This window comes from Mirounga angustirostris, unplaced genomic scaffold (genome assembly GCF_029215605.1).
Source record: "Mirounga angustirostris isolate CCGP_5_RB_7025 unplaced genomic scaffold, mMirAng1.0.hap1 SCAF_5, whole genome shotgun sequence".
Lineage (NCBI taxonomy): Eukaryota > Metazoa > Chordata > Mammalia > Carnivora > Phocidae > Mirounga > Mirounga angustirostris.
This window is the reverse complement of record NW_026991713.1, coordinates 171,875,702-171,900,805: the sequence shown is the minus strand read 5'-3', so window position 1 is coordinate 171,900,805 and position 25,104 is coordinate 171,875,702. Positions and strand designations below refer to the sequence as shown.

Genomic DNA, 25,104 nt, shown 5'->3' with positions numbered 1-25,104 from the left:
CCTCATTTAAAAGAACCCACCCATTCATTTTGTTCTGGAAATTATGGACAGAATAAATCTGCAAATTATAAGTTAGCCAAGGTCCTTCTGAATTAGGGAATGAGGGGGTCCCATTGGAAGAAAATCACGACTGCGTGAGCCCGTGGTTCATAGGACAGCAGTTTCTCAACAGAATGCCCTTACATTGGGCCTTCAGAAACCTTTTGTTTAACCCCCGAGTTTTTCTTCTGTTGCCGTTACGTTTTATTCTGTAAGACAACATTAGAGGTTTCTCCCAGCCTTAGAACCATAGCTGCCATGCTGTATGCTTGCACGGGCATTTCACTGATACTTCCTAGGTAAGGAAAGTAGACGTGCGCCGTGAAAGACAGCTATTTTCAGCCCCGGATTGTCGTGTGCTTTAATTACAGAAAGCACTCCAAAGACCTCTGCCAGCTGCAGCCCTGCACCCGAGTCACCGATGAGCTCTAGCGAATCCGTCAAGAGTTTGACTGAGCTGGTCCAACAGCCCTGTCCCCCCATTGAAACGAGTAAGGATGGCAAACCACAAGAGCCCAGTGACCCACCTGCCTCAGACTCCCAGCCCACCACCCCTCTGCCTCTTTCCGGACACTCGGCCCTCAGCATCCAAGAGCTGGTAGCCATGTCTCCAGAGCTGGACACCTACGGCATCACCAAGAGAGTCAAGGAGGTGCTGACGGACAACAATCTCGGTAGGTTCCCTCCCTGGCTGCCAAGTCGGGGGTGCCAGGTTGCTTCCTGTTGGTTTCTGGAGGGATGGGTGGAGGGCACTCAGGCTGAGCCAGCCAACAGGTTTAAACGTTGATAAGCTACCTCTAAGAACATACAGTGCCCTCCGGCTGTGAACACGAGGGCTCCTCAGGGCGGTCAGTCCCGGCCTGCTCCTGCCCCCGCCCCCCCGCCACAGCGCCCCCACTGGGACCTCTTAGCGGATACCCATGCGGCTGGAGCGGACTCACGCCAGGCGCTGAGACCGCCTGACTGGGGCATGCCTGGTGGAACTCCCGGTCCTCGAGGGCACCAGCGCTGGGCCCGAGCAGCGTCAGCCCAGCCCATCCCATGGCGTGTTGGGAGAGTCCCCAGACTGGGTTCATAGCCCAGTTCTTCCTCTTGCTCTGTCCGTCAGCCTGAGCAAGCTACTCTCGGAGCCTCCCCTGTACCTCTGGGACAGCAGTGCCCGACTTAGGCCTGTTGAGTAGCACCCTGCCTGCAGCTAATAGTCCATTATTGTCCCCACCTCCTGCCTGATGATGCCGGCTCCCTTCCCCAGGCCCTCCACTGGGAGGCAGTAGAGAGCTCCTACGGAACTGAGTTCGCCACTCCTCCCTCGAGGGTTCACCGCAAACCCAGGCGGTTAGCTTCGTGCATGCCCCACCCGAGGCGGCTCTCCCCTGAGGGCTCTGTGGCACAGTCAGTAGCTGTGATGCTAGGAATATTAGAGCATTTGGTCATTTTAAACCTTTGTGCTCCTGTGGTTCAGTAGGGACCACATGGGGTTCTCCAGGCTTGGCCACCCAGAGACTGGAAACAGCCACTCCCCAAACACTTAATGTGGGCCTTGAACTCATGACCCTGAGATCAAGACCTGAGCTGAGATCAAGAGTCAGAAGCTTCACCGACTAAGCCATCCAGGCGCCCCAAGTCCCCCAAACGCTTCTGTCCTTACTTCCCAAGTGTAGATGTCAATTAAGGAGCACTGTTCTATGCGGTACATGTTATGACAACCCCGAAGAGTGGCTGGAATTTGCAGAGGGGCCTTGCATGTCTGTTTTTCCCAGGGGATAGGAAAAGAAGGGAGTAGCAGTGAAGTGAGTTTCAGGGAAGTGTGTGTGGTGACTTCACAGCTCGGAGGCTCGGCGGCCAGCTTGCCTGGTTAAGGTCCTCTGTCCCACTGCTTACGCAAAAGAGAACAAGAGAAAAAGTAATGTCAACTGAGAATGTTTTGAATTAAGTTAATTCAAAGAAATAAAATTTAGCTGTTGATTTTTTTAAATGGCCGTGAAGTCCCGCATGTTCATCAATGATTGAAATACGCAGGGATTCCTAGACACAGGTCATCCCCTACCTTACAGTCTTATCACGACTCCAGAGAAGCAGGCCCGATAGATTATTGCTGCCCACTCCCTTATAGGAAGTGTTGTTTCTGTAGTCATGGGCAAGCAGCTGAAGAAAACTCCCTTTAAACCACTGAGAAAGGGCGCCTGGGTGGCTCAGTCGGCTAAGCATCTGCCTTGGGCTCAGGTCACAGTCTCAGGGTCCTGGGATCGAGCCCCGCATCGGGCTCCCCACTCAGCGGGGAGTCTGCTTCTCGCTCTCACTCTGCCTCAGTGCACTCTGTCTCTCTCTCTCAAATAAATAAATAAAATCTTTTTTAAAAATAGACAAGCCACTGAGAAGTTGCAAGATCACAGCTGTGAGGTCATAACATTAAAATCTCATCCTTGGCCTTCCCATCCCTGTTTCCATCCTTGCTGGAGTTCTGGCTGGTGTTGGTCGTGTGCCACCACAGTAGAACCCCACTGGCCTGTCGAACTCCCATTTTCAAATGCTGTGAAGCACAAAATCAGGGGTGAAACTTTCCACCCCAGAGAGAGAGAGGACTTCCTCCTTTCGGAGCAGGAACTTCCGGAAGAGCTCCCTAGCGGTGCCACCACGGAGCTGAGAAGCACTCTCGGTGGTTGCTATAGCTGGTCTTAGCTTTTCCAGGGTGGAAGCTGCCTCCCCTGCTGGGGTCTCTCAGTGGAGTAATGGGCACGGAGGGGGCCAAGTTATAGCTGAATAATGCAGCTATAAGGCCCAGGCATCCTCTTCACTTCTGACTTGAGATCTTGACGTGTTCATGGGTCAGTCTCTTAAAATCATAAGCAGAGTGCACGTGTGCGCACATTTTATCAGGTAAGGGTCAGTAGCTTTCTTCAGGTTCTCAAGTAGGTCCATGACCCAAAAATGATTGAGAGTTGCTGCTATGAAACCTCTAGAAGTAATAAAAATTTCCAAGAATATTCATATGATTTCCTCTCCTCCCCCACCCCCCCCAACAAGGTGGGTCAAGCAAGTAATAACCAGCTGTTTATTACATCTATCACTTTCCTGCACATAGCGAACTCCTTGGTGGTGTTTCTCGCAGACGGAGGGCGTGAGCCTGTCTGTCATCCACGGTCACCCTGCCACGGAGGGGCAGAGCTGCTCTGGGCCTGGGGGTCATGTTCCCTACGCTTTGTGGCACCAAACACTGGCCTGTCTGATCCCAGTCTCCATTTCCACCTAATAAGTCCTATTATTCACCTTCTCCCATCTGGTCGCTCAGGTTGTCCCTGATTTCTCATTTGCGCCTTCAAAAGTGCCGGCTCCTCTTAACCTGCAGCTGAATGGCTCTCAGAGAAGAGACATTTTCTTTTTAAGCCTCTGACGAACATGGCCAACCTGGGGCCGCTCTGCTCTCCAGAGCAGAATTCCCTCTGATCAGCCTGGGGAGCAGGCTGCCCACCACGGTCTCGGAGAAAAGGCATCGAGGAAGGGGTTTTGATCCCCTTTGAGCTCCAGTCAGCAGAGGCAGCTTAGACTGCGGGAATAGACTTTAGAATTGGAAATGGCCTGCTTTTCAGAAAAACAGAGCTGAGGGGCTCTTTCTCCTTCTCTTTCCTGCTGTGACCTTGGGTCAAGTGGCCTGTTTTCTCAGCAAGACCGGATAACCTTGCTAATCGTGAAAGGAGCCAGACAGCCCTGTGGTTTGAGGTTGTATAAGAGAGGGCTCCCCGTGTGCTACTTAACCTCCCGAGCTTGGGTGAGGGATTAACCACCTCTGATAAGCGCCGCAGGTGTGTTATCCAGGCCTCAGTACATCCAAAGCCTGGAGGCTTTTTTGAGAGAAACGTTGTCGTGTGCCCACAGAATGCAGGAGTAATACTGACTCCATCATCAGTGGAGTTTGTCACAAGTCTGGTTGAAGAAATGCTTTTTAAAAAAAAAAGATTTTATTTATTAGAGAGCATGCGTGAGCAGGAGAGAGAGGGAGGAGAGAGACTCTCAAGCAGACTCCGCACCGAGTGCAGAGCCCACCATGGGGCTCCATCCCACAACCTCGAGATCACGACCTAAACCAAAACCAAGAGTCAGCCCCTTAACCAACTGAGCCACCCAGGGCGCCCCTGAAGAAATGCTTCTAGAAAGTGCTTGCTCCGAGGCAGCCCCCGGCTGGCCAGACTCCAGGGTTTCAGACCCCGTGTCTGACTTTAACGTTGGCTCATACTTGTCCTTCCAGATCCCTCGGTCTCCGTCGTAATGTCTCTCTCGGTTCTGTTTTCTCACCAGGTCAGCGCTTATTTGGGGAGACCATCTTAGGGCTCACCCAAGGCTCCGTCTCCGATCTCCTTGCTCGCCCAAAGCCCTGGCACAAGCTCAGTCTGAAGGGACGGGAGCCCTTTGTCCGTATGCAGCTATGGCTGAATGACCCCAACAACGTGGAGAAGCTGATGGACATGAAACGCATGGAAAAGAAAGGTAAGCCCCACCGCCCACTCTGGCCAGTTGCCTTCTCATCTACGAATGCGCCGTTTCTTTTGAAGCCTATGTGCAGAGCTGGTGAGAGACATTGATCTGTGGTCAGGCAGGGCAAAGGGATTTTTGACAATCATCAACTGACGAGGACCTACGAGGCCTGGGAAGATTTGTGACTTTTTCTCCCCAGCAGACTGAACCCAAAATATATTTTGGCATTGGGGGGCACCCGGACAGTTCCTTACAGTCGCCCTGGTGGTCACTGTACCCTTTTTCTTCTTGTAAGGCCACCAAGAGGTGAACATCACAGCACTCGGTGGTGGTGGCCCATTTGTATATTGTCTTTGTCTTGGCAGGTCCATGGGGCAGTTCGTCTCGTGCACGTGTTTCACGTGCCAGGGCCCTCCGTATCGTATCTTATTGGCGAGATCATTCATAAACACATTTGTAGATAAGAAAACTTGGGTTTAGAGAAGTTGGGCACCTTCATTAAGGTCACCCAGCCTGGAAAACAGAAGAGCGAATTCCTGCCAGAGCAGGTCTCTCTCGCTGTTACTTTATGGTCTGTGGGGCTCTGCAGGCCTCAGCCCCCTTGAGGGCCAAGTGCGGCTCTTCTTTCTATATGCATCTGGAGCCCTCTCGAATGCTGACCAGCCTTCTTCGGGCACCTTGGTGGTGCAAAGTAATGTCTGCTCTGTCCCCTCATTTGCACTCCTACCTGCGGCTCCTCGCTCGTGGGTCCTCCCCTCAGAGGGCACAGTGCTGTAAGCTCACGAAGTGGCCGAATCAGAATCCCTTAGATGTGGAGGCGAGGCACCACGCGCCTGTGTGGCCGGGGCGTGTCTGAGCCAGGGGCTGGGCACGGAGCCCGGGCCTACATCCTCTGAGTTCACCAAGAGAGCCTGCTGCTCACGGCCGGCCTGGTGGCACGTTTGTCACCCAGCCAGGGCAAGGGCCAGAGCTCCAGGAGGAAGTGAGCATCTCTGGTGTCTCCTCCGAGAGCTCCGTGGGGTCAGGCCTCCTGTTCACCAGGTGCTGTGCTGAGACCTCACACAGTCCCCCCCCCCCCGCCCAGCTCTGTCCAGTGTAGGCGCATTCTCCAGGAAAGATGGGGCTCTGGCGTTATGAGACTTGCCTGATATCAACCACTGGCAGAAGGAGGAAGGAGGGAGCAGGAATCCAGAATCACAGGCCGGCCGACTCTGGAGCCGGTGCTTCTGATGTGTGTTGTGCTCCCTTGTGCCCGGAGCCTGCCACCCTGGGACCTGGGCCCACGCAGCGGCCTTCCACTGCACGCAGGGCCCTCCGGTGGACTCCGGCCTGCCCTCCGGGGTGCAGACCAAGGCCCTGACACAGTCCACAGCCCTTTGGGCGGCCACAGATGCCTGGTGCCACATAACCCCCAAAAGTTTTTTAACTTTCTACCTTGGGAAATTTCAAACCAAAAAGCAGAATGGTACCATGAACCCAGTACATCCATTACCGAGTTTCAGCGGTTATCAGTGCCCACCCAAGCAATGTGAAAACTTTCTGCACACTGGCAAAAGGCAGTGCCTGCCTCCTTGAGCTCCCTGGGAGCCCCCCCGGCCAGCCCTCCGAGGCCACCCCCTAAGCAGCCCCCCATGGCTGCAGGCATCAGGAGAGGGACAGCCCTGGTTCTGTCACCCCCTGGTCTGTTTGTCCTTGGAGGCCACTAGAAAAGGACCCTTGCCCCCACAAGTAGATCTTTGGGGGCTTCCTAGGCCTCCGCTCCTTCAGCACGGGCTCTGGGCGCCATCTTGTGTTTCAGAAGAGTTACTGTTTCCGCCGGGCCCAGGCCCCTCCTCACATCCATCCCAAGGTCCCTAAAAGCAGCTGTGGGCCCACTGTCTTCTCCCTCCCTCTAGCAGGGATGCTCACTCGAGGAGCCTTCCCCAGACACACCAGTGGGTGAGCCAGAGCACAGCGCTGCCCGTGATGTCCGCCCGATGGGAGCGGCCAGCTGGACACACTGGGCTGGGTTCTTTCTGGCCACTGGCTGTATCCTATTCATTCTCTTTGGGGGAAGATTTGCCTTCTCCACGGTGTTCCTAGATATAATCCTAAAATGGCAAGTTAGTTAAGTCACTGCCTGGCCTAAGTTTCTGCCTCTGTAGAATGAGGCCGCTCCTGTGAACTTCTCCAGGTTGGAGCATCAGAAAGAACATGCCGAGCGTAGCAACCAGCACACATAACTGCTCAGCAAATGAGTTTTTAAAATAAGTTGGGTTCCTTTAAAATAGATGAAAGCCCATCGTGCTCCCAGTCTAGACCGCACTGGGTGATCCCACGTGCTCTCTGCTTCCTTCTCTTCCCGAACGAAAGCTTTGCGTGCTTCTCCCGTTAGCTCGAATGTTTTACTGCTCTCCTTCCTTCTTCCTTTCCTCTGAACATTTTGTGTCCACCCTGGTCTGCCTTCTGTTTTCTGTCCCTTTATGAGATGGCCCTTGAACCAACCTGTTCACACAGCCCCCGGCCCCCAGACGCACTCACGCAACGCACGCACGCACCGCCTGGGCTAGCTCGTGGGCTCCTCTGACCACCCACAGTCCTCTCCCGTGACGTTTATTTGTGACCCGAATGTGAGGGCTGCCACAGGGCTGGGGCGCTGGCCACCATCAGGCAGGACAGAGCAGACGTGGGTCAGACGTACCAGCTGTGTGACCCTGGCCTTCGGTCTCCATCTGTACACCAGGACGGTCCTGGTCCCTCTCGCGGGGCATCCCTGGGAGGATCGCTCGACAGAGGTTGGCTTTACTGCTACAGCCGCTCTTCCTCCCCACCTGCTGCTTGAATTACGTAATGTTACGTCCCATCTTCCATCCGTTTTAAGAAGTTTTAAGGGGTTTTCAGACTAGATTCCAAGCTAACCCGCTAGAAAGCTCACCGTGGAGGACTCATTTGCTGGAGAGGTTAGGGTTAGGGTTGGGGTCCCATGCTTTGCCCCATCATTTTGCCATCTGGTGCCCTTGCCTCCTTCCGCCAACATCCCAGACTCCTTGATCCATCACTCCAGGATGCTCTGCCATCGTCCGAGACGGACTTCTCTCTCTCCACCTTCCCATTCCCGTCCCCCTGCAAATCCCAGCCCTGGATTAGTGCTCCGCTGGCTCTCTCCACCCATCCTCCTTGGCTTCTGGGACCTGAGCATCCCAGCTCTACGTGGGTTGGAGCTGCCTCAGATTTGGGGCTCCAGCTTCAGCGGGGTCCCCTGCTCTTCTCCCCACCCCCGCCCCCCCCTTCACCCCGCTCAAGACTCCGTCCCCATCACTTCAGATCACCTCTGCTCCTGCCTCCCTCCTCCTTCAGGAGAACGCAGGCCCCCAGCTTTCCCACCTCAGTCCCTGTCAGCTTGTCTGCACCTCCAGCCCCCGCCCCCTCCCGTCCTGCCTCCCGCGGCACCTGCGGTGATTCTCTCTCTCACCTGTACCACCAGCTCTCTCCCCTCAGCTGTGGAAACACTGTCAGCTCACTCTCATCTTTAAATCCGCCCTCAGCCCTGGATTTCCCTTCTAGAAGCCATCCTGTCTCTCGCTGTTCTTTTACATTTGGGCGTCTTAACGTAAGAACTCGTGCTCACTGCCTTCACCTCCTCACCTCCCGTTGAGTACTCTGCCTACTGCCACCTGGCTTCTCCCACAGCGACACTGCACCTGTTCACCGCGGTCCCCAGTGCTGTCCTAACCGCTAAAGCCAGAGAGCCTCCTGGGGGCTCATCAGACTCTCTGCATGCTGTTGATCGGCTCTCCTCACTCATCCCTTTGCTCCCACTGTTGTCTCCTGGTTTTCCTCCCGTCTCTGGATCCCTCATACCTGCTTCTTTCCGGGGTTACCTCTGCCCGTGGGTGTGCCACAGGGTTCCATTCTCAGCCCTGGTCTTTCTCCTCGACGGCATAGACTGCAACCATAGTTTCTGTCCCAGTGGTCCAAAATTCTTCTCTCTAGCCCAGACCGTTCTTCTGAGCCGCCTACCTACCAGTCCCGCTGCCTTCAGGACATCTCCATGGGGGCAACCCAGAGACACTGGCGCCCCCCCTCATCTCGCAGCATGAGACCAGGGGGCTCCTCCACTCTCCTCTCCTCAGTCCCTCAGGAATCTGTCCCCCAGTCCTGTCAGCTCTGGCCCCTACCACCTCCACGCCCTCGGCTTTCCTCCAACCCCTCCGCCACCTCCCCAGTTCCGATCTTTATCATTCTTACCTCCTAACTGAGGGCCCTCCTGCCGGTCCTCCCATCCAGTCCGTCCTCAGCTGCAGCCAGAGCAGTCTTTCCAAAACGTGTATAGCTGCTCATACCAGCCCTCTAACTAAAAAGCCTCTTCATTTCTTCCTACTGCATTTAGGGTCAAGTCCAAACTTCCGGCCTACCCAGACCCTGCCTGTCTCTCCAGCTCCTGCGTCCCCCTCCACACCCCTTGTGCACGTACGCGCGCACGCACACACACTCTGGAACTGTGCCGTCTCGTGCCCCTGGGTCTTTGCACACGCTTGTCCCACTTTTTGGAACAGCCTCTTACCATCTTCTACCTCATCACCTATTTTTTCTGGTTAATCACTCCTTGGCCTTCAAGATTCTCCTGGGAAGCCTCCCTTGAGCCCTCCCCAGGTGCTCCCTTAGTGCCTCCCTCCATGATCCCCCGTGCTTGCCTCCCCCACTGCGCTCTACGGGGGCCACCTGTACACTTCCCTGCATGCCCCACGAAGCCGTTCGGCAGGGACAGCCGGCGACCTGGCAGTACAGCCGAGCGGGTCCTTGATGAGTGTGTGCTGGGTTTCCGAATGGTTCTAGTCCAAGTGTTTTGAGATGCTCTTTGGAAGAGCAGGGCAGAACAGCCAGCTACCACGATCTACACAAAAGTCACTGTGAGCCAACGGGGCTCCGTGGCGCTCTGGGGGGCCGGGGGCTTGGGCGGATCTCCCAGTGGGGCCTGCAGCTCAGTCCGATCTCTCTCCCTCCCTCAGCATACATGAAGCGACGGCACAGCTCAGTCAGCGACAGCCAGCCCTGCGAGCCCCCCTCCGTTGGCATTGACTACAGCCAGGGCGCCAGCCCCCAGCCCCAGCACCAGCTAAAGAAACCCCGAGTGGTGCTGGCTCCTGAAGAGAAAGAGGCTCTGAAACGAGCTTATCAGCAAAAGCCATACCCGTCACCAAAAACCATCGAAGAACTCGCCACCCAGCTCAACTTGAAAACCAGCACCGTCATCAACTGGTTCCACAATTACAGGTACGGTCCGGCTCTCGGCCCAGGAAATCAGGGCTCCGAGAGCGCGCACCATCAGCCCTTGCGAAGCGGCTGGTCTGTCCCGCACACGGTGGCCATGAACACTGCACAGGGATGGTGGTCTGGGGACTTGGCCCTGGCCGGCTGGGGACTAAAAGCTTGGTGTTTGGTCGGTTAGTTGGCTTTTTACGTTTCATTGGAGTTATTAACTCCCAAGATGCAGGGTCACGTGGTTAGAGACACTCCACGTCTGCTGTGGCCAGGAAGACAGTTATCACTTAGTAAGAGAGAACGTAGGCATCCGTGGCTCCATAGCAGCGAAGGTTTCTTCGTGGAGACCCGAGGGGTCTTGTACAGCATTATCTTCCAAATGAGTTTGATTAGTTTTGTAGTTAAATAAATTGAGTCAAGTTAATGAAGATTTATTGAGCATCTACTAGATCTCCAGACACCGAGCCAAGTGTGTTAATCAGCACCGTCCCACTTGATCTTCACAATCATATAAGGGACAGAGTTCTACCTGCATTTTACAGGTGGAAAACCTAACACTCCGAGGGGTTAAGTAACTGACCGAGGCGGAAGGGCCTAGTGCTCTCCCATAGAATGAAGCGGACTGGAGTAAAATGTTTGGATGAGCTCATGAAAATCCACTGGGACACATAATGGCTTGTTGACCATAGCTGTAATCCAGACTTCCTCTGCTAGAAACCAGGACACCCCAGTGGCCTGATGGGCATGCCTTCTTCTTTAATGCCCTGGAAGTGACCGTCAGTTGCTCGTTCTCATTAGAACGTCCTTTTCTCTAGGGCTCAACAGGACTGGGGCAGGTGCTCCTGGTCCTACCCAGGTGACAAGTACACACACGTAGCCAGTGCAGGCGGAGCCCTCCTGGTTACTTGCCTCAGACAAGTTGTGGGCAGCAGAATATCCTAGATAGCCGGGGGCCGCAGGGAGTTGTGTCTCCGACTGGACCCTGCCTTACCTGTTAGGCTCCGCTGCAGTTTCCCAAGTGGCCCGGCAACCCCACCCCACCCCCCAGTGCTGAGCAAAGTGGGAGGTTTTAAAATATTAGATGGGACCCGAAATAATACCTTGACTGCTGATGAAAGCTAAGTTCGCATTTGTAGCTTAGTGTGAGAACAAACAGCCCTGCTGCCTGACCCCCTGGAACCAGGCAAGTTTATCCATCCCCATGCGCGGGCTGGCCCCTGTGAGGGCAAAGAAAGTACACGAGCTGAGCACCACCAGCTTACTCATCCTAAATTTACAGATGAGCTAAAACCAGAGGCAGAGCGAGGCTAGCAGATGCGATAATGGAGCTCCCTCTACAAGGAAGGAGACTTCAAGAACAGTAGTCAAGGGAAATGAAGGAGAATGAATGGGAACCTGGGCAGAGGTTCCCCAGAGCAGCCCCACCCCCGCCAGGTGTTGTGCAATCCCATTTTCACTTTCTAGACACAGAGGTGCATTTGAATATGTACTTTCGAGTCTTCTGCAGGCTGTGTCCATTTAAGTGTGGTAACTCGAGATGACTATCTGAGTAAAGTTGCTACCAATTATACAAAGCATCTCGAGAAACCATTTCCTCTGGTCCCGCTGGGGTCACCTTTTTCCCCAGATCTCATCTACAGGCCTCAACTGAATGGCGGTCACTGCCTCCTGGCCAGGGCAAGCGCTCTCCAGGTTTCTCAGCTTCTGTCAACTCATCTTGCTGACAACCATGGGAATGCCCAGCCCATCACAGGTGGTCAGCCGCTCACTGGAGAGTCCCTATGTGTGCATTTAGCATGAGCAAATTCAACCATATACAACAAAAGTAAAGAGAGAAGGGGAAGAGAAGGAGGAGGAGCAATAGAACCTCAAAACTTAGCAGAGGAGCTCAGATCCAGATCTAGAGTAGATGCTCAGTAAATGTTTTCTTTCAAAATTAACCACAACAAAGCAGGCTGGGCTAAGACAAATGGAAGAACCAAGGGCAGATTTGTTTCAGCTGCAGAGATCTGGAAAAATATCCTGGAAGAGGTGTGAGATGTGCAGGGTCTTGAACAAAGAACTGAAAAGAAATTTTTTTTTTTTTTTAAGATTTTATTTGAAAAAGAGCACAAGCAGGGAAAAGGGAGAAGCAGGCTCCCCTGCTCCCCTGATGCGGGGCTCGATCCCAGGACCCTGGGATCATGACCTGAGCCGAAGGCAGATGCTTAACCGACTGAGCCACCCAGGCGCCCCTGAAAAGAATTTTATAAACGACAAAATAGGTCAGATGAGAAGTGAACACTAGGTCATTCAGAATTGGCATAAAGCCCAAAGTATTGAAGTCCCTTGGTCACCCAGGAGGCACAATGCAGAGCAGAGAGTGAGTGCTCCCTCCATGGCTTTAGCTCTTCCAACTAAATGCTTCCGACGGAGACCAACTTAGCCTGGTAGACCCTCCAGAGCTTCATGTAAGGACTGGCACACATGCACTGAATTCCTCAGGGAGGAGAGAGTTTCTTACATTCTGTGGGAGTTAGACAGGAGAAGTAGATTTTTTTTTTTTTCTCCTGCCCCACCAGACCCCACAGGGAGTAATGGGGAAGGGGGGATCAATTTTTAGCCCCATCAAAAAAATACAATCTTACTTCCTCTTATCTTTTCACCCTCAGGGAAGTACAAGTATCTTAGGGTGACCAGGTATCTTAGGGCCTGGAATGCCAGAACAGACTACCTAGCACAGGACACCGGGTCTCCTCCTAGAACAGGTCCACCCTATAGAAACTCTTCCAAGCCCTAAATACCATGGCATCCTGCGAACCTTGTGTGACTTGTTTGAAAACCAGATCTGCTCCTGGGACCTGATCTTTCTAGATCAGAAGGTAATATTTTTCATGGACGTGGAGACAAATCTAGACTAAGAACGATGATGTCTCCTGTCGGTTGAGCATATGGTATGTGCCAGGCACTGAGCCAGGAGCATTACAGATGTGTCATCTCATTAGATCCTCGGATGAGCTGCCGAGGGTGGCAGCCAGGATGCCAGGCCCCAGGCATGAAGTTGTCCCTTCCCTCCCCCCAGCCCTTTTACCTCAGCCTTAGCACCTAACAACAGGGATTCTGTCATTCAGAAGGCAGATGGAGGGTCTGAACAGCCCTTTTTTTCTGGGTCTACTTTGTGTCCTGTATTGTACATTAATATTTTATTCTTAACATCTCTGCAAGGAAGATGCTATTCTCCACATTTTTCAGATAAGAATCTGAAGCTCAAAACTGTTCAGGCCCTTTTTTCCAAGCTGTATAGCTAATAAGTTTACAAAGCCAGATTTCAAACCCAGGTTGGCCTGGTTCCATAAAGCTCTGTTCTGGGCCAGTCTGCCCCTGGGACTCAGTTAGTACCTGGTAGACCTGTGGCCTGCCGGTCTAGCCTCCCACCTCCCCAGCCAGGGTGGGATGGGGATTAGGTGTTGGCCCCAACTGGCATTCTTGGCTGCCGAGGGGCTTGAAAGGCCTCAGAGTAGGCTTGCCCTCTCACAGCGGAGTGTCCAGTAGCCTATTGACAAAGGCTTGCATTTCCCAGGCCCTCATGGTAGCCCCAGAGAAGGAGGAGAGAGTCTTCTGTTACCCCAGGCAACTTCAGGGGGTGGGGGGCGCTTTAGGACCTCACCCTGTAGCTCTCCCTCAGAAACCATCCTCAGGACAAGGGACAGGGCTCAGACTGTGCAGGGAGCAAATAACAGTGTGAACACATAACCACCCCCAAGGGTTCGGACACTCTAGACCACTTTCTCCCTGGCTTCAGCACTCCCCACATCCAACCCAAGGCCTGGCATATAGTGGGCTCTCGAAACATGTTACCTCTGTTGGGGGCTGTGTACTGCAGAAAATATTTGTAGTGCATGCCTAACCCAAGGGCTTTCGGCAGGCCCAGTTTCTGCAAGACAGTGGGCTTCGTGCCAGTTTACCTGAGGATGCCACTAACAGTTGGCACATTGATCAGAGGCTTTTCAGCTCCTTGGAATGACCATGTAGAGGGAGTTCTGACTGAGCCTAGTGCTGTGAGCAGATGGAAGGAGAAATTCTAAACAGGCTTAACAAGAGCCCTTTCTTGATGTCACCAAGGGCCCCAAAACAGGGGAGGCCTGGGCCCGTCCGTAGCTGTTTCCCTCAGACCCAACGAAGTAAGGGAGCACACGTTCCCCGCTAGGGGGAACTCTCTGCTTGATTACAACATGCTTGATGTGTCGGAGCGCGTATTTGGTCTCCTTCCTGCTTGATCAAAAGTGACCCGTCCCCGGTCTTCTCCTCTTAGGGGAGGGACTGGTTGAAACATAACTGCGTGGAACCCTGCCAGGGCCCTGACCCCTGACCTGTGGCTCAGAGCGCGACGCTGAAGTCTCTCGCTTTGGGCAATGAGTGTTGGTTCTCTCTCCAAGTCCTGCTGCGGAAGCGGTGGTTCGCACCCATCCTGCATTTCCAGCTGTCAGTTCAGGCAGCGTGTATGACTGTGTGCCAAGCACCGTGCCCGGCCCGGGGCGTGCAGAGAACGGGACCCCGCCATCCACAACCTGCTGGGGGCGGGGCGGGGCGGGGCGGGGCGGGGGTGGTGGGAGCGCGCCATTAAACGAGTCACACTGGCGCGCCGTCCTCGTGGGGAAGAGGGGGCTGGCAGCCACCCAAGGGACGACTCAGGCAAAGGCACGGAGTCTGGGAACCGGCGGGGCTGGGGGCTGGGGTGACAGACCCCCCCCCCGCCCAGCGGCCCCGCTCACGTCACCCCCCCCCCTTGTGTCTCGCAGGTCTCGGATCCGCAGAGAACTGTTCATTGAGGAGATTCAGGCCGGGAGCCAGGGCCAGGCCGGGGCCAGCGACTCCCCGTCGGCCCGAAGCAGCCGGGCGGCGCCCAGCTCGGAGGGCGACAGCTGCGACGGCGTGGAGGCCGCCGAGGGCCCGGGCGCCGCGGACGCCGAGGAGTCGAGCGGCCCCGCGGCCGCCGCCAAGTCTCAGGGAGGGCCGGCCGAGGCGGCCGCGGCCCCGGAGGAGCGGGAGGAGGCGCCCAGGCCGGCGGAGAAGGCGCAGCAGCCGCCGCCCTCGGGGGCCCCAGCCCCGGACGACGCCGACGACGAGGGCCGGCCCCGGGCGCCCCCGCCGCCCCCGCCGCCGCCGCCGCCGCCCGAGGGCCCCGCCGACGGCCCGGGGCCCGTGCCAAACCCCGCCGCCGCCGCCGCCGCCGCCGCCGCCGCCGCCGCCCCCGCGGCCGGGGAGGACGCCGCTACCTCAGCCGCCCCGCCGGCGGAGGGCCCCTGCCGGGCCCGGGACGGCGCCGACAGGAGTTCCGCTTTGCCAAGCACCAGCGCGCCGGCGGCCGCCCGCAGGGCCAGCTCGCTGCAGAGCCTCTTCGGCCTCCCGGAGGCGGCGGGCGCCAGGGACTCTCGAGACAACCCCTTGAGGAAGAAGAAGGCCGCGAACTTGAACAGCATAATCCACCGCCTGGAGAAGGCCGCCAGCCGGGAGGAGCCCATCGAATGGGAGTTCTGAGAGGGCGCCGCCCGCCCGTCCCGCCGAGCCGAGCCGAGCCGGGCCGAGCCGGGCCGAGCCGGGCCGAGTCTCGCCGAGCTGGGCCGAGCCGAGTCTCGCCGAGCCGGGCCGAGTTTGGGCCGAGCTGGGCCGAACCAGGCCGAGCCGAGTGCGGCCGAGCTGGGCCGAGTGCGGCCGAGCCGGGCCGAGTGCGGCCGAGCCGGGCCGAGTCCGGCCGAGCCGGGCCGAGCCGGGCCGAGCCGCGCCGAGCCGGGCCGGGCCGGGCCGGGCTGGGCAGAGGGGCTGGGCAGAGGGGCGGGCGCCGACTCCGCGGCCTGGACCGTGTTGCGCACTTACCGCCCTGCGGGCCACAGGGCAAAATCGCCATAGGCCAAGGTGCATATAGAAAACAAAGGAGCATTAAGCCCAATCTATGTCGTGTTTTCAAGGAAGAAAACGGAAATGTGTAGTCGAGCTTTTTTGTACCCTGAAGTGTTTTTTTTATTGCCCTAAGTGATTTCCACAGGTTCTGGAATAACTCTTACAGCTTTGCCTTGCGCCCTCCTCTTTCGTGTGGGCTTTAAAAAAAAAAAAAAAATCAAACCCACATATTAAAAGGGGGCTTTTTATCTGCCATCTAATGGCTTCAGAGCGATAATACACTATTATCTTCTTAAACCAGGAAAAAAAAGGGGGGGAGGGGGGATTTTTCAGAAAAATTAAAAAAGAAAGTTTTTGTAGCTGTTCAGTTGCCACTAAGAGATTGCACAGTCAAACCGACTCTAAACACACTAGTTTGGATTCCTAAATATTTTCAAGTAAAGAATCTTCTCGTTTGAAACTTTGAATTAAAATAAAACACATTTACTCCACATATTTTTTAACAAAAAGAAAAGTCACATCAGGAAACTATCTGATTTTGTGGTAGCTGACGTAGTGTTTTCTTGTACGTGAATAGAATCCTGACATGTAGTGCACATTGATCCATAGCTTTAACTGACTCTGGGCTTTTGCTGGCCAGGGTCTGTTTAATACACTCCATTCTAGGCCAAATCAGGACAAAAAGAAAAGATCCGAATCTAGGTATTTTATAATCTGCTTTTTAACCTCTAACCGCAGAGCACGCTGATCAGACCTCATATCTCGGAGGTTTAGGAGACAAGTTAGAACTGTAGCATGTCCCCGTTCATTCTGTTTAATTTATGGTGTCTACGTCTGTGTTAGCGCGTCTGCACACGTGCGAGCGTGTAAAGCAAGGAGGAAAGAGTGGGCCGCCGCGGTGGCAGCAGGCAGTCGGGGGGCCGCAGGGGCCCGGCCCGCGTGGGCAGCAGGCTTTCCTGGGCACAGAAGGCAGCACACCGCACAGCACTCTCCCGGGCGCCTGATGGACTGAGCCCCACCAGGGGCCGCCGCTCCCCGGGCCTGGGCAGGGCTCTCGCGCACGCGCACTCTCTCTCCCGCTCTTCCCACCACAAGCACTGAGGACTGTTGACGTCGTGGGAAGCTTCCTTCCCTGCAGAAGAGAGAACGTGGCAGTCTGGGCTCTGCTCCCACCCCTGTAGAGATGGCCCACACTCACACCAAAACGTTGTTGCTCTTCACTTCCAGACCAGACCATTCATTGGCCCTTCATTCATTCTGCCTCTTGGAACAGTTCTTTTATGCAGTCTAGGGCAGTCTAAGTACAAATCAGAAGTCTAACTTGTCTCTGATTCCTCCTGTTGTCTATGTGTATATGCGTGAGAATAGAGGTGGATGAGAGTGTGCGTGTGTGCGTGTGTGCAATTTTATACGTCTGTGTATTTTCTTAAGTACCTGTGCACACATAGAGTGCATTACTGCCACCTTTTTTCAATAAGCTGTTTTATCAGTTACGGCTTCTACAAGTTTGCTAATTTAGACTCCTTTATTGCCATATCTTTAAACTAACAATAGATGATTTCGGTATATATATATATTTTTTTTTGCTTATTTATAGGTGCTGTATTTTATTATCTGATTGTTAGGAAGGGATGAAAGGGGCAAATATTCTTTAGAGGGATAGACTGCCGGCAGTATTGGGTATAATTTACAAGATGTAGTTGTCATACTGTATATTACTGATTGAAACCTTTTTGACCGTATTGTGTATCATTGAAACCTTTGTCTTAGGTCAACATCTTTGGATGGCATTTTAATGGTGCATTCATTATTTCTTAAGTTTAATTAATATTACCTTTTTTGATTTGGGGGGGGTGGGAGGGAGTTATAATTTTCAAGGTATGCTCCCGCTATTACACCTCAGTGTGCTTGTATTAATTAACTTGTAGGACTTTGACTGTAAGATGTGAAACCACATTTCTTGCATGATGTTTTAGGAATTATGTAGTTCATTTACAGTCTTTTAACCTGCAACCGCAGCACTTAGTTCAAGTTTTCACAAATTTAAGAGTCACTACACTAAAGACAATGCCTTTTCATGAATAAGAAGTTTTCAGAAGGCTCTAGGAGGCTGGGAGGCAGGCTGTTTGTCTTTTGATGGTCGTATCATCTCTGAACTTGATACCTGGTTCAGTGAGAAGAGAATTCAAAATGGAGGAGCTTAAGGGGAAACGGATTACCATCTGGCTCGATGCAGGTGCGTTAAGAAGAGCGAGTTTGCGTTAGTGACCCCCTAGGACAGTGAGTAGCAGAGCCCCTGACAGTACTGTGGTGTCCTCTCCACGAAAACCTCGAGGGAATTTTGTCATCGTGTGTGATGAATCTCTGAATATCTGATTTTCATTAGAATGAAAAGCAGGGAGTTAACCAGAAATATTAAGGGTAGTGTTTTAGTTTTAAAGGCATGACTGTTATTTACAAAGGTGTTCAATCCGAGGAAATTGAGAAAGTAGAGGTTTGGCCATCCTGGTGGCCAAATAGTAACAGTCTAAAACAGCCACTTTGGCTCTTCCAAGCGATTTAGTCCTTTTTGTTGGGTTTTGTTGGTTTGTTTGTGTTTTGTTTTGTTTTTTTAAACTAGGTTTTTGTTGATTTCCACTCTCCCTTTTTTGCCAGACTTACATCTGGGTGCTCGATACAATCAGTTGGTTAAAGTTTGCTTGCGGTTCTGTGTTTGTATTTTTTTTCTCTATTTATTTTTTTTTTTAATTGTGATCCCAACCCGATGATCTTTTGTGTTAAACTTTCACTGTCTGTAATACTTCTAAGAGCTGCCACTAAATAACAGAAACCTTTCAGGGGGTCGGGGGGAGCGTTCCCCCCTCCTCGTTGCACCCCTCAGTTTGAGTCTAAGGGTTGATCTTTCATCTTGATAAGCAATATTCAAGTGCCTTGAACAGCATCCTCTCCGGGGGGCTTCCCTTCAGCTGGCTGGCATTCCAAGCAGTAGCTCCCACAGGCAGCCGACCTCTTCCTCTTTATGCTCCATCAGTTTAAAAAGCTGATTTGTACCTCTCCCCTGGGGAAAACGGTTCCGTATAAAACACTAACACTTAATTACAAGCTCCATTATACCATTTTAAATGGCTTCTTTTTGTTAATTGGAGGCAGTGTTCATAACTTAAGGTTTTTGCCATTACTTAGCTGGCTAAGTGGAGGCTAGGAATAAAATCAGTGTTCACGTTCAGCCTCTTGACCCTTGGCTCCCACCCACCCTCCTTTGTGGGGTATCTGAGGTGGAAGGTGCACGGGTTCTGTCCCAGACCTGGGCCCGCTCGCTTCCACCGCCTGGCTCCCAGGTGACCGCCAACCTTGAACTTCTGGATCAGTCGGGATGTCTGTGATTTCTGTCCGCCAGCCCGCCTGTCCTTCTTTAGAAAGGATTACCACAGCCAGCTAGCTTGACTTGATTATTCTCGGGGCCGACTGCGTGAGGAGCATCACGACCCGAGGTGGCTCGTGGCCAGCAGACTGTCCCGGGATGCAGGCTTGGAGAAGTCTCCAGGAAAGGCCAGCATCTTGACTCGTATGACTACTATCAGACCGCGGCCACTCTGTCTGTAAGAGTGACTGAGGCAAAAAGATGACAATTGTGGCCTCCCTGCCCAGTGTCCTTGCTTTTGGCATCTTTGTTTTCTCCCCATTTAAAAACCATCCTGTCCGATGTGGACATTCAGGTCCGCTGGCTGGTGGTCCAGACCCAGAGGGCTACAGAGCTTTGGGTTGAGGGTTTCTCTGCGCTCTCTGTGGCCGTGAGAGACCCTCCCCATGGACTCCCACCCCCCCGGGCCCAGCCGGCCAGCTCTAGGAGGAAGGAAACCCCTCGTCTGCCTCCCTGGCCCGAGGCACGTCAGCTCAGCTCGTTGCCCTAAGATCATTGCCCCAGTCCTGCCCTGAGAGGCTGGGAGAAGAGTCACACCCCACCCCCCCCACCCCACCCCAGTCCAGGTACCTTCCCGGCAGGTGGACTGGGTTTCTTTGTTCCTCCGGAACTCCTGCCCTCGCTCACAGCGGTGATCAATGAACTCTATTGACATTCTATGCAATGTTTCTCCTCCCTCCCATTTTAGAAAAACCTCACTGAAGATAGCGGAGGGGCCCGGGGGGAGTAGATGCACGCCCTTCTGGGATGTGCGCAGCGTGAAACGGTGTTAGTGACTTACTCCATCTTGAGCTGGGGGACAACAGCCATTGCCTTAAATGCACTGTGACAGGCGCCTCTCGACAGGCCTGTGAACACAAAGAGTCTGCCCTTAGCCATCTCGAGCCCCCACTTTGGGAGGCCAGCAAGCCAGCTGTGCGGGGGAGATGGAGCAAGGCGAGGTTCGGGCCTGCGTGGCCAGCATGGTGGGCTGTTTGCCACGTCCCTTCAGGCAGGAGGTTTCCTTCCCTCCCTGGATGGCCTCCCTGTCAGCACCCTCCTCCCCATTTGTCCCCTTCTACCTCACTAACCTATGCTCCCAGTTGACGCCACTCCTCCCCCCATTCCCGTCAGAACCGCGAGGCACAAGTGGGCTCTGGGGGGGGGTGCGGAGAGTGCTAGAAGCGTGGCGTTCGTGAGTATGTCTGGGCCTGGTGAGCAGGCTTTCCTTCCCTCTTCTCTTTGTGAGCACAACATGGACAGGCAGCTGTGCTCCGTGAGGCACATGGAATTTTCTCTTGACTTCCACCTGTCCCTGACGCTCTGACGGCTGCTTCCCCTGCAGGCAGGGGCGGTCTCGGGCCTCAGAGGGCCTTGCTCTGTCCTGCTCAGCTGTTAAGATCTGTCCGAGCCATTTCCCTTGCCCTGGGCTGCCCCTAACTGGCCACGTGAGGACACTGCCCCAGGATTCCTACCCAGAGTTGGGGAACTCCGTCTTTGTCTCTGGCACAGGGAGGCCATGATTCAGCTCCACTGTGAGACCTGCTTTGGAAGCGTCTCGAGGCCGGGAGAGGAATTGGCGTTCTCCTGTCCGCAAACCCAGTCTTCAGTCATCTGACTCTTCCCAAGAGTAGACCAGTTTCTACGCAGTGCAGAAAACCACCCCAGCTCCCAGAGCCGCTGGTTAGACGTGGGCCCACGCTCTCTGGTGGCCGGAGTGTTCTCCTGGTGGAAAAGAATTGGAAGTGGGAGCCTAAGGATTTGTGCCGTCATCGGGCGCTTGGGCATTTGTCAGGAAAAGACCGCGGTTAGAAATCCCCCCCGCCCCCCAGTGCTTTTGTGGTTTCGTGTGGGCCTTGGTGGCAACAGGGGAGCCTTCGTGACCCCCAAGGCAGAGCTCCCGCCCCAAGTGGCAAAATGGTGGCCTGGGCCTCCAATGTGACAGAGTTCCGTTTCCCGGTGCACTGAAAACGACCAGGAAACAAGTTCCCAAGGAAAGTTCCAGAAAGATCCAGCCTGTGAATCCTTAGAGATGTGCTGAAAGCAGAGGCCCAAACCCTCGGAGTGAATCAGGAAGGCAGAGGAGGGGCGAGGAGGGCAGTGAGCTGGGCAGGAAATGAGCCCCGCCCGAGTTCCCTGCCCCATCCTCCCCAGGGAAGGAGGAAATGCAGCTTCCCAGTCTCTCCCACTTGCGGGACCCGCCCGCACCTGCCCAGGCCTTGCTGCCATCCTCCCTCCACCTCCCCTCCAAAGATACTGTGACCACACTGTCGGTGGTATCTCCATTCTAATTTTTGCATGAAGTGACATTTAGCTTTAACAAGACATTTCCAAAGCGCCTAGTCTCCTCCGGAATGCTAACTTTAAAAGTTGGGCATTGTAGGCGAAGAATCCTAAAAAAGGCTAGCGAGAGAAAGGCATTAGGCTATGCATAAATGTGCACTTCCCCAACCCCCTGTTATGAACCTTTGAAAATAACTTTGAGTTGCTTTCCATGGGTCATTATAGTTTCTCCAGTGACGTTAGGTATTGTCTGTGTTACTGTCATTTCCGTAGCGTTTAGGCTTTAATTTTCTACCACAAAATATGCTATATGCTATGTATCAAGCTTTCTGTGATCAGAAAGGAAAGGTGCCTTATATCCCAATGTCACGGCTACATCCCTGTGGAAAATAATCAGAAGCACAGTGTGTACGGAAGCGTTGGGACTTCCGTTGGTGAAACCAGACACCGTTCAGCAAGATGCATTGAAAAAGTGGCACGGGGCTGCTTTTGTTTGAAAGTTCCTCTCCTTTTTCGTTTTTCCATCTTTTGCTTTGCTTGCTTTCTTTGCTTTCTTTCCTTTTTTTTTTTTCGTAGTTTGCTTTAAACAGAAAGCACTTAAGTAGATGACTATGTGTAAAAAGCTCTGTGCAATAGAAATCCTTTTTCTTCATTTTTAAGAGATAATGTATTGCACACCAAATGAACTCAAAGTAAGCTTTAGACCAGGACGATTCAGGTTGTGGATGAGTATGTTCACTGTAGTTCCGTTTGTTCATGAACTGAAGGGAAAACAGGCCTCCCCAGCCCCCCCCTTTCTCAGTTTGCCTCTTGCTGACCACCGAGCTAGGTGTGCAGGGCCCCCAGGCCCCGGGGCAGGAACCGCTGGCTGGGTGGCAGGGGGGTGGGGGCGAGTCGGGGTGGGGGGGTGACTCAGCAGCTAAGAACCCTCCCGAGGGTGAGAACACAGCCATCCCTTCCAGCACTTAACCTTTTCTTGTTGAGATGGATTGACTGCTACTGACCTGCCAGTGTGCGTGAGGATAATTATAAAAGGATGTTTCCTTGAGAAGAAAAAAAAAAAGTTTATTTCTATCCTCTTCTATTTATTGTTAGGTTAATCATTTAAGTTCTTATCGGGAGTGTATTGTTGTTTTGTGTTGTTGCTATAAATGCTTTTTGCTATCACTCCAGTGGTTACTGTCTTCGCCTTCTGCCCTCTCCCCCCCCCACACACACACACCCCAAAAGAACCGAAGGGTCTGGGGATTGGACTGGGGGGCAGAGTGGGCTTCTCCAGCAGAATCAGACCTCTGGCTCCAGAGTAGCCGCTCAAAAATTGGTCGTCTCCACACGTCCAACTTGTTAAATGAGAGAGTTGAAGAACGCTCGTGTGAGGAGCTACAGAGACTTAGAAAAGCAAAGTTCAGTTCCCCAAAGCCTCCTAGAGCCTCTGGTAAGCCTTCTGGGTTCATGAAGTTTCAGCGAGGCCTGGTCGGAGCGGGCGCAGTGGCCTGGTCGAGACCCTGGCTTCCGAGGGGGAGAGAGCAGTTTCTTGCAAGGCTCGCGTGGGTTGCTCTGTTTTGTTGGCTTTTCTTGTCGTTCTTGTGGTTGTTTCCCTTGCATACAAAGTTGGGTCAGAACCATCTTGGGAAGCAACGGTGATTCCGAGTCCGGCTTGAGGACCCTCAGCAGGGAGGTCGTGGGGGAGCCCCTTTCCCCCTTCATGTGGTGAAGCGTGGAGTGGGGGGAACACGTTGCTTGCTAATCAGGTGTGAAGGTGAGGTGGGGTCGGCCTTCCGGGCCCAGGAGGAGGGGGCGCCCCGCGAGGCCGAGGTCCAGGTGGGGCCACACAGCCGCCCCGTTCGCCGCCGCTCCCAGAGGGCCCCCCAACCCCCGCCTCGCTTTCCGTGCCATGACTTCTTCCCCTTCTCTGAAATCGTTGGGGGTCCTGATCTTGTTCTCGTCTCTCTGAAAGAAAGCCCTCCGATGAAATCATCGCCCCCATCCCTCCTCCCGCACCCCCCACCAAAGGGTTTTCATTTCTCTCGAATTAGTCTATGCATTTCTCTCTCTTGAGCCGTTTTCTGCCTCTTTCCTTGAGAAAACGGGCATCTCCTGTCCCACCGAGACCCCTCAGAAAATGCTGTGCATTTTGGAGACGTGAGGATTCATGCAAAAACTCTTACAGCATTTGAGAATAACTGGTCGGAAAATAGAAGTGGGGAAAAAAAAAAAAAAGGAAAAGTGGGTTTCCCCGCGTCCCTTTCCACTGAGACCTAGCTCTTTGCGATGTGCAATAACTACTTGCCATGAGAGCGGGTAGCCACGCTCCTGTCCAGACTACTAACGCCGCACAAGACAAGCTCGCTCGCAGAGTGGCGGACTTCTTCCGGAATACCTTTCATAAGCTCAGCTCCCCCCGCCCCCAGTGTATCGTGGTGTCTTTACATTTTAGCAGTATTTTATATTTTCTGTAACGCACTAAGTCTTAGATGTTTTTAGAGCTCGTTTGTTAATACAATCACAGACTTTTTTTTTTTAATCCTCACAGAGACCCAATTGACCAAAAACAAAAACAAAAAAAAACAAAAAAGAAAACCAACAAAAAAAAAAAGGCGTCATTTTTGTACAAATAGCTTCGAGAAGCCTCTGTTGTGTTGCTGTGACCCATCTCTGGTAACATTTTTTTTTTCCTTGCTATTTGTTTTCGACATTAAGAGTCAAAAGTTGATCCAGCTGGCGTGGGGGTGGGGGAGGCACCCGTCGGCCCCTGGCGTTGTCCCTTCGGTCCTTGGTTAGCCATACGATGTTTGTTCTCAGCACTGTACAACGGTCCCTATATGATATGGAGAAGCAATATCACTGTATGAAACTCACACCATGTATTATTATTATTCACTAGCACCCTAGGTGTGATAATTGAAGTAAATATCTTTTATACAAACACAAGAACGCGTGGGTTGTTTTTATTTGAAGTGCCCCGGCCTGAGGAGAAGCAGCAAACACTCTCATTCTGGGTCCAGAGGGCACCTCAAGAGTTGCCATGCCCGAGGTAGCCATCCCTCCACCTGCTGGTGCTTCTGGTCCCGTGGGGCCGCCAGGCAGGTGGCAGCAGAGACCTGGCACGGGGTCGGGTGTGCGGGGGTCTGGGCACCGCTCTCCACCGCGTCTCCATCCGGGCCTGCGTCCCTGTTCCGCTTGCTGTCGCCGGCCTTACTGTTTGAGTAGCCTTGAAATGCTGACCCTCCTGGCATCCGCTTCCTTGTCTGAGAAATGCGAACACCATCGCTTGTCGCGCAGGCTCGCGAGGACCGGGGGTGGTGGCCGACGGTGCTGGGCGAGGCACCAGGCTGATGGTGGCAGCCCCGCTGAGTGGGGCTCGGGTGCCCGGGGGCCGCGGCCAGGTACCCCTGGAGGGCAGCCCGCACCCAGCCAGTGGCCTGGCCTAGCCTGCTCTGTGTGTGTGTGTGTGTGTTGGGGGCGGGGGGGCGGTGTGTGGCGTCTCTCACTTTGTCCCTGAATCCTGATGTCAAAGACAAGCCCAGGGTACCCGGTAACGTGAGCAAGCGTGAGTGGAAAGAGGAAGGAGGAAACGGTGTCTGCGGGTTTCTGGAATGGTCGGGCTCCTGAGAAGGGGTCTCCAGCCAGTGCTCGGGGGCTCTGCAGAGTTGGCTGTTAGGTGGTCCACATGCTCCTGACTGAGGAGGTTTCTCATTTTGAAATCTAGAAGGTTGGAGGAGAATCGCCATTCTCACCGATGTGTGACGGGGCAGGGGGAATTGGTTTGTTGCGCGGTAATTTGTAGGTTCCAG

General features: G+C 53.8%; 1 protein-coding gene across 9 annotated transcripts in view; it reads left to right on the top strand.

Annotated features, from left to right (window-relative positions):
- Positions 1-25,104, top strand: part of CUX1 (cut like homeobox 1) — a 353,404-nt gene that overhangs the window by 311,251 nt on the left and 17,049 nt on the right. For 6 of the 9 annotated variants that reach the window (XM_045875613.3, XM_045875612.3, XM_064593191.1 and 3 more), the window contains 4 exons: positions 411-713; positions 4,333-4,521; positions 9,498-9,762; positions 14,529-24,244. The exons of the other annotated variants lie outside the window; for them this stretch is intronic. In XM_045875613.3, the coding sequence (XP_045731569.2) occupies positions 411-713; positions 4,333-4,521; positions 9,498-9,762; positions 14,529-15,267 (1,496 nt within the window). In that variant the 3' untranslated portion in view covers positions 15,268-24,244. Of the gene's footprint in view, positions 1-410; positions 714-4,332; positions 4,522-9,497; positions 9,763-14,528; positions 24,245-25,104 lie in introns of those variants that run through there. 9 annotated transcript variants of the gene reach the window in all.